This window comes from Idiotropiscis lumnitzeri, chromosome 12 (genome assembly GCF_059441095.1).
Source record: "Idiotropiscis lumnitzeri isolate Australia: NSW breed Sydney's pygmy pipehorse chromosome 12, RoL_Ilum_1.0, whole genome shotgun sequence".
Lineage (NCBI taxonomy): Eukaryota > Metazoa > Chordata > Actinopteri > Syngnathiformes > Syngnathidae > Idiotropiscis > Idiotropiscis lumnitzeri.
In genome coordinates, this window is record NC_142402.1 from 12,042,155 (window position 1) to 12,050,646 (window position 8,492).

General features: G+C 41.0%; 1 protein-coding gene across 1 annotated transcript in view; it reads right to left on the minus strand.

Annotated features, from left to right (window-relative positions):
- Nucleotides 1-8,014, minus strand: part of LOC148325931 (rho GTPase-activating protein 29-like) — a 38,086-nt gene extending 30,072 nt beyond the window's left edge. Inside the window, exons 1-2 of the mRNA XM_088311807.1 lie at nt 7,898-8,014; nt 6,425-6,776 (exon numbers count right to left, since the gene is read on the minus strand). Coding sequence (XP_088167933.1) covers nt 6,425-6,710 — 286 coding nt within the window. The 5' untranslated portion in view covers nt 6,711-6,776; nt 7,898-8,014. The remainder of the gene's footprint in view (nt 1-6,424; nt 6,777-7,897) is intronic.
- Between the last annotated feature and the right edge of the window lie 478 nt (nt 8,015-8,492).

An 8,492-nucleotide genomic window follows, 5' to 3' on the forward strand; every position in this document is an offset into this window, starting at 1 on the left:
TTTCCTAGCTTCTGAAGTAGTAGCAGAGATTTAACAGATAGAACAGCAGCTGTGTGAAAGGAAATATCAGAAATCTGCTGAAATGCTATCATAAGCACATTTTAGACATCCCACTAAATGCTGATGCAGTCTATTAGGATCAGGGGCACTCGGGATCTCCTTTGCAACTTGTTTAAGAGCAGGAAGTCTCCTATTCCGGATCCTGAAAGTATGGCAACTATGAGAATGTGTCCTGGAGATGACTTTTGCTGCAACAACAAGGTGACGCACAAAGCTGCAAAAAAAAAAAAAAGAAATGGTCCCAGGTTGTAAATTTCTTGCCTCTCCTTCATCGCGAACAATCTACTACACAAACATCCCCCCTGGCCCATAACCATAAATAACCACCCCAGGAAACACGGCGCAACCAAGAGCTTGCACAAAAACATCCTTCACGTGGCATCACGGGGAGGGGGGAGTTACAGTCCCCCGGACAAATCCCACTCTTTTCTTTCTCCCGGCCCATTAAGCCATTATGTCGTCAGGATGGCTTTCGATTGAAGGCGCCACCCGTGAGCCACCACTTGAGCTGGCACACTTGGGCGGGTATTCACGCTGACTGCTCAGGATTTACGGGCAATAAACAGGGACGTAACTGGCGACAGGAGTATCCATTTGTGTCACGGTTTGACCTCACCAATTTCCATAAAATCTTTTTTTAAATCCATCCCTTTATTTAACCGCACGTTGGTTTGGGTTCATAAAGTCAGTAACACCTTTCACACTGCCTGTCAAAGCTTTTACCCCAAATGCAATGGTTGATTTCCCTGTCAGAACATATAGAAGGAAAGGTGTTGGTGTGGGGGAAAAAAGGGGGCTTATTACGACCGCTTTGGTACCGACCCAACTGATAATACCGCCAAATTCAGTAAACTGCCATCCTTCTATGTTGGTTGCCTTTCACCCAAAACTGTGACCTGTCAAAAAAACAGCTTTAAGATGAATGTGAAAGCGGATGCAGGTGGAGTCCCACCTGAGTTCCAGCTCTGATGCTACCCGGAAGACAAACGATAACCAGGTCATACTCAATTCTGTCCTGTTCCCAAAACATTTCTGACACTACCCCACAATGCTATAAAAGGAGACAACCGTTCCGTAAACTCTTAAGATTTTGTTGAGGCAATTTTCACAACAGCAAAATTTGGAAAAAAATATCTGAATTGCCCAACATAAAATTCTACGGACACAATTGTTAAAATCATAGCGAAGATGAATGCTACGACAATGGCATTCAAAGGCAGGTGCCGTGAAAGCGGCTGCAGCGATGCGACGACAGCACGCAGCATTGTGAAATGCAACAATGCCGTTTGACTGGAATACAATAAAATCTTATCAGCTTGTCGCGATGACACTGGAAAATGCTTTTCTTTGCTGAACGCGGACGTCTGATTCAGTGTTACATTTTACGCCATGGTAAAATATTTTCAACCGCAGTCACCGTCAGAAAGGCTATGAAAATAAGGATGCCTGCCGTTCTTGAGCAAAGAAAGACAAGTTTTCTAAGGGTGCCCTGAAGGCAACGTCCAGTAAAACCGGTCACTGAGGCGTTGAGTGGGCCCTCCGAGCAAAATTTAGCTGGCTGGCTGTGGGTTATTCCGGGGAGGGGAGGCTTTTTCCACGTCAGCGTGGATCACAGCTACCCTAATGCTACTCTATTGAAGCCACTGCGCGGCCACAAGTGAACATTTGTTCTAAAGGAATGCTGAGTATGCGGGAGAGTGGGGGGATGGAGGAGGAGGGGGCGTCAGCTCAAGCCAGTACGTCGTTGACGGCTTCTTTATTCTTCATTATTTTATGTCATTTTTTTTATCACCTCCCAACCCAATTTAAGGCATGACCCAAGGCAGAACAGCACAAATGGACATCGAGTGGCAAAAGCAGATGCTAATAATGTCAACAAGGAGACAGTTACGTGACACCCTGTTAGGGCTGGGCGATAAACCGAAAATTTACCGTTACCGAAATGTATTACAATGACCGACATCATTTTGCCCATGTCGGTAAATTCGGTGTCTAAAAAGAAAAAGGAAAGTCTTTTCTGTGTGCGGCGATGTTCATGCCTCTTTAAGACGGCTACAGCGCACGTAGTCACGTAACTCATGCGCTGTAGAAGAATGTAAACACAAGACGCGTTCGTAGCTAGCGGTTCAAATCCTGAAGCGGCTGACACGGCCGCAGACAAAGTCGAAATTGTTCCTGTCGCGCTTGTCCCGAAAAGAAATTCGACATCTGTCGTTTGGAAATGTTTTGGGTTCCATAAAGACGATGTTTGAGCAAAATAACATGAACTACAAAGTGCGTCGTCAGCACCTGAAACAGCGCGTCCAACCTTTTCTTTTTCACCACCCACAACACAACCATGCTGTTGACTTGGAGCTTGTGCTAAAAGTTCAAAGTGAGAAGCAAGGTTGGACAAGTGACAACAGCCCATAACGGAGGCGACACCATACGAGAGAACGTCTCAGACTGGACGCGATAGCCTAGCACAAAGCTAAAGATAGAGCTCCTCTAGTTACAGTGGAGCGCACAGGATTTAAACGCCTCATGAACGTAGCCAACAAGAGGTACGAAAATATTTCGCAAACAGCACTTCCCGATATGGACAACATCGGGACGGGAGCGGAGACATGTCGAGCATTTTGCATCCACATCCGACTTGTGGTCGAGTCGCAACATGGATCCCTGTTTGAGCCTGAATGTGCAGTACATAGACGACAAGTGGCGACCGCGCACCGGAGTACTCGAGACGGCACATTTTCCTGATCATGCACACTTGTTTATTTGGCATTGGCATTCCATTGACACTTTTTTCATTTTATTTAGCATTTTGTTTACAGGCGACTAGCTCCTTTGCACATGGCATTATTTATATTGTTTACAAGATACCTTTACACAAATCTCGGCCTTTGCAAATGGCATGACAGCATCTCGGCACAATATATTTGCAGAAAAGGATTTTGTGAGAAGTACCCTTTTTCTCCTGTTCTTTGTGACATTGTTCAAGTCATGCAAAGAAAGCTATTTTGAATGTTTATTCAAATGATTTTTGTACTTTTATTTTTCATTGAAAGTAATGTGTACCAGTTGGTCAATAAAAAAAGCAGTTAATATGCATTTCCTGCATTTATTTTGATTTTGGTCGTCAGGGGGATATTATCGCGCATTTATCGTTATTGAGGTAAAATTACCCAATTTATCGCGACATTGATTTTAGATCTGTGCACATAAAGCAGCAACAAGTGCATTTGTGCAATGTTTAAATGTAACATTGCATGAATGCAATTAGTACTCCAATGCAACTAGATGGAACCAAAACTAAAATCATAAACATAACCAGAACTGTCATGAAAGTAAAACTAGATGTACCACAAGACCTAGAAGCACATTTCAATCGTGAACCAAATTCAAACCACAATTAGATCTGTAACCAAAACTTAAGTCAAAACTACAACAAGTGGCACAGATAGTATCAGAACCACAACAATAACAATTAGGAGCAGAAACAGAAAAACACTACACCCAAAATAAAAACTGGAATTATCTAAATTAGAACTAGACCTAGTACCAGACTAGCAGCAAAACGAAAATTGGAATTGGCACCAAAAGCAGAACTAGAACCAAAACTGCAAATACAACTAAACAGAACCAAATCAACAAAAAGCACTAAAGGTAGGTGAGGCTGCACTATACCAGAACCAAGTTCAAAACTGGAACTAGATGCAGAACAAGAACTACGATCTGCACTAAAACTAGACCATGTACCAGAATTAGTAGCATAATTATAATCAAAACCATTACCGGTAGAACTAAACTAAAATCACAGCTTAATTAAAGACAGAGGTGAGGAATAGCTCCATCATTTGCATTTGAAACCCGGTCAAAACCTTTGGAACATCAAGGTCAAATCAACAGCTTTGATTTCAAGGCATTTCCGACTCAATGTGTTAAATAAGTAAGGACAGAGGACCTTTTGTTTGGAGCCAACCACTTTTCAAGTGGAGCAAAAATATTGGAACACGCGACAGATGGGAGTTTCTAGTTGCTCGGGTGTTACCTTTCAAATTGACTGCTCATGTCACTGTTATGTAATGTTTTAATTTGGGCTTTGGTTATCGGCTGCAAAGACTGGCATTTTGTCCATGGGAGAGAACGGTCTGTCCTTCCGCCCCGGATGGATGCCCATTTCTTGGTAAAAATTACAGACTAAGCAAGGCCGGAAGTGGGTTTTCATCTGTAGACTTCAGAAATCATTCTACCGCTGTCATCATGACTTAGAATAACTAGAAGGTAACCCAGAAGCAGAACATACTTATACAAATAAAGTCGTATTAAACATCGAAGTCGAGGAGCCATTAAGCAGCGGCGGGCATAACGAAACCTACAGGGGTGGACAATGCTTTTCTGGGAACGGGGGTCAGGGTTCACGCATTAGGTCGTAAGAGCCTCACCTTCTTGTTCTCGACACTTTAGACGCGACCCATCGGTTGCGGGGGTGGGTGTGGATGTGTGTGGCGTGCACACTAATAGATTTTAAACGAAAGCCTCAAACTCGGCTCGGCTAAGGTGCTAAATTCCTGAGCTAACTAGTGCCTGCTGTTCCGGCTCACGCTGCCGCTGGCGTAGCAACGACACGCCGGACATTAATGGAGGGCACCCTGTTTGTTTACCGTCATCCTACATGTGGTGGGAGTTTGCAACGCTTAAGAAAGTGGCTCAATCACCAAACTTGATTTAATTATGGGCTGTCTCTGCCTGTCAATCATAGTACACGCACAAAGATTTTCAATACAGCAAACACCGGAATTTTTTTTTTCTATTTATATTTTTCCTCTTTTTACATAATATGTGTGTACTTTTTATCAAAGTTTCTTGGGGGTCAAATAGTTTTATATTCTTAGGTCTAATATTTATGTATTTTAAATGTTATTTGTAATATTTTTGGACTTTTTGTCTTGTATTTTTCACATATTTTTCAATTTCTTTTCTCTTGTTAGTCTGTTTTAATGAAATGTTTGACTATTTCTGCTATGTTTGTATTTTGCCCCCACAGTTTTTGTATTAAATACGTATTATTTGTATAATTTTTTTTATTGTTTTGTGTATTTTAAATAGAATATTTGTACATAACCTTTCTGTAATTATTTTTAATATTTTTTATCTCTTTTTGAAATGGTTTGGTCAAAATTTTAGTCCGAGGTTTTTATTTATTCTTACACGTGTGGTAAACATGAAATATTTTTGCATTATTTTTTTAATAATTAGGACTATTTTTCAAACATTTTAAATGTAAAATGTGGAAACGTTTTCACAATTATCTTTTTTATTATTTTTGATCTTTTATTTGGGCCACTGACTCGCATTAGCCAACACCTGACATGTTTTCTTCATCAATATCACAATAATACCGACAACCATGATCATTTTGCTCTCTTAAATTGTGATTGTTTGTTTTTCAGTGAGCATCTTCGAAACGACTGGTGGTAAAGAACCACCAGGAAAGCTTTAGTTGTGCAGTACAGCACGTCGCTCCTCACAAACAAGAACACGCCCTAAGAAATGTAAGCTTTTTATCCACCCGAAACAGACTGAGAGTTTAAGCCTGGTGACGGTGAACGCTGCATAATGCCTTTATTATGATTTTTGTTATTTTTATTGATGCATTAATCTGCTTACAAAGTCAAGAGAGGACGCTCACGAACCATTTGTGACCTTCATTCCACACACGCATCCACACACTCGTACACGCGCACAAAAATACACAAGCACACGCAATGACTCACTCACAGAGACAGTCCTCCTCCAAGCACAGGAATGGTTAAACAAATCACTCCTGCTGCCAGGAGCACTGTTGGACTCCGGTGTGTGTATATGCGTGCGCGTGCGTGCGTGAGTGCAGTGCAGTACGGGTCAAACTACAGCCATTGTAGCATAACAAAGCAAAATATCGCCCAGGTGGGAGAAAATATGTATCTTTTTTTTTTTTTTGCTGGAAATAAATATTGATACCGATAGACTAGAGTCAAAAATCTGTTGTAATATTGGTATCATGCTGAATCGTTTTCTCACATGATAATATCCACACAAAAGCAAGACATTTTGATCAGTGTTAACTAGGGGTAGTGCAATGACTCAAATATCAGTTGATTTGAATCAGAGTGATACAACGTATCGATAATGTAATGTAATTCTGCTTACGATCAAATATAGATATCCAAGTGTAAAATGTTAATTAATTTTAACTAGTGCCATTTGCCACCTTTTGATGACGTATAGGTTAGATGAGCTCAACTTGAGCAATCAGGCCATATTGCTTGCTGAATTTAAGATAGTATCAAATCATTTGTAAAAACACTGACACGGCCATTGCGTATGCCTCTTGTCTCACCTGGACTCTGGAAGGCTTCCTTTAGGTGCAGCAGCACATTGGCGAACCACCTGACGTCATTCACAAGCATCATGACGTACTCCGGGTCCACTCCAGGTGGGCATGATGCCGACACAGACGGATCAGAACCGCTTAACAGGTTGTGGGAGCGCCGCCTGTGCCCAACATCCCAGGTCTTGGTGGAGCTGGCCGACAGCGAGCTGGACAGGGAATTGGAGTGATGTTGGGACGCTGCAAGAGCGTGACCCCGCTTCACGCCGCCGCCGTCACTGCTCTTACGGAGCATCTTGGCAGCGAGGTTGGGGAGGGAGCTAGTGTAGTAGACAGCAACCTGGACCCACAATGGCTTCCACTACAAACACACAAGATCAAGATGATAATGATGATGATGGTCTTCTAACTAAATGTGCTACTATATTTACATAGCTTGATGCAATAGGGACATGAATATTGATATCATTATGTACAATTTCCACTTATTGTACAGTAAAATATTGTTACAAACGTGTCAAATCATGCTCACTTTAAACTAGAATTGAGAAAAATATATTGTGATGCATCGTGTTGTTTTTTATGATACAATATTCATACAAAGTGTGAAATATTGGTGAGTTTTATTAAGAGAGGGACATAAAATCAATATCATAAAGCATCATATTTTGTTATTTTACGGTGCAATATTGATATCAGGTGTTAATATTCTTTTATGGTAAATGATGAATTTATGAGTAATTCATTCCAAATAAGAAGTCAATAATAGTTTGAAATTTTGGTACAGATTTTAGCAAGCATCATGGAAGTTGACATGTTTGGTTTGCCCGTTGTGGGCCACGTAAAATTCTGTGGCGGGTCGGTTCTAGCCCCGGTGCCTCAATTTTGACACCTGTCATATATATCATTCAATTGATTCCACATGCAATTTCTCCAGATATGTCAAATTTCTCGTTACCATTATTACTTCTGAAATATTAAAACTATTCTTTTCTCATAGTTTGTTTTATGGTTGACCTTATGTACAGCACTTTGTAACAGTTGTGGTTGTTCTTAAAGTGCTCGTCATCATTTTAACGCACTCTTAAAGTTTAATCAGATCAAAGAATTCCGAATAAGTACTGCAAACGTACTTTTTTTCATTTAGTACATTTAGCATCAAAGAACATGGCTGGATGGATATCACATAAGACAGCAACATTATCGACATTTGATGCTGAGGTATCGATACAGATCGAATTAAAAGCATACGATGGAGGTCTTTTATGATAAAACATGAGACATGACGTCAGATAAGCCTTTGATCTCAGGAATGACGAAAATGCTGTTCAATATTGTCATAATTGTTAAATAGTACTTAGTGAGCTTATAGTGTAATAATACTAGGCTTGGAAAGATGGATTGTATTCTACCTTCCGACATCGGTTATAACCATTTCGCTGGCAAAGTTTACAAAAAAAGGCATGCGTTTTCACTACTCACCTGGCCAGCACTCGTAAGGCATGGCGGCAAATATATCCAGACAAAAGTATTCCCGTTCGAGGAGGGGAAATCTACAAAAAGTAGGTGACCGCGATTCGACAGTTTACGTACGATGCACTGCAGTTGAAGCGGAGCAGGCAACTCTCAAATCATTCGTCATTATCGAGTCCGTTCGTCACGTGGGCGTCCGAACACGCATTGATTGGTCGAAGAACAGTCGAGAGGGCGGGGTCCCAGTGACGCTAACTGGACGAGCGGACGTGGAGGGATTTAAAAAGCTTAATCATCAAGGAACACAAAAATGAATGGCTTTTTGTCGTGTTTTATTTCTCGTTGTTAAATTGGGGTGAGTGAAACGTCAGGGTACGAGTTTATAACGCGACAGAGGGGTGGGGGGGGGGTATTTAAGAAGTCATGTTGTGGTTTCTTGTTCAGTACATGTTGTTTCCGAGCGAGACTCGAACGGCACCTGGATATCAAACTGTTGCTAAAATCTCACTAATACATAATTATATATATTTATTATATAACTCACAAATTTAAATAAACACAAATCATTTGATCGTTTCTGGACAAATATGGTTTAATATGAGCT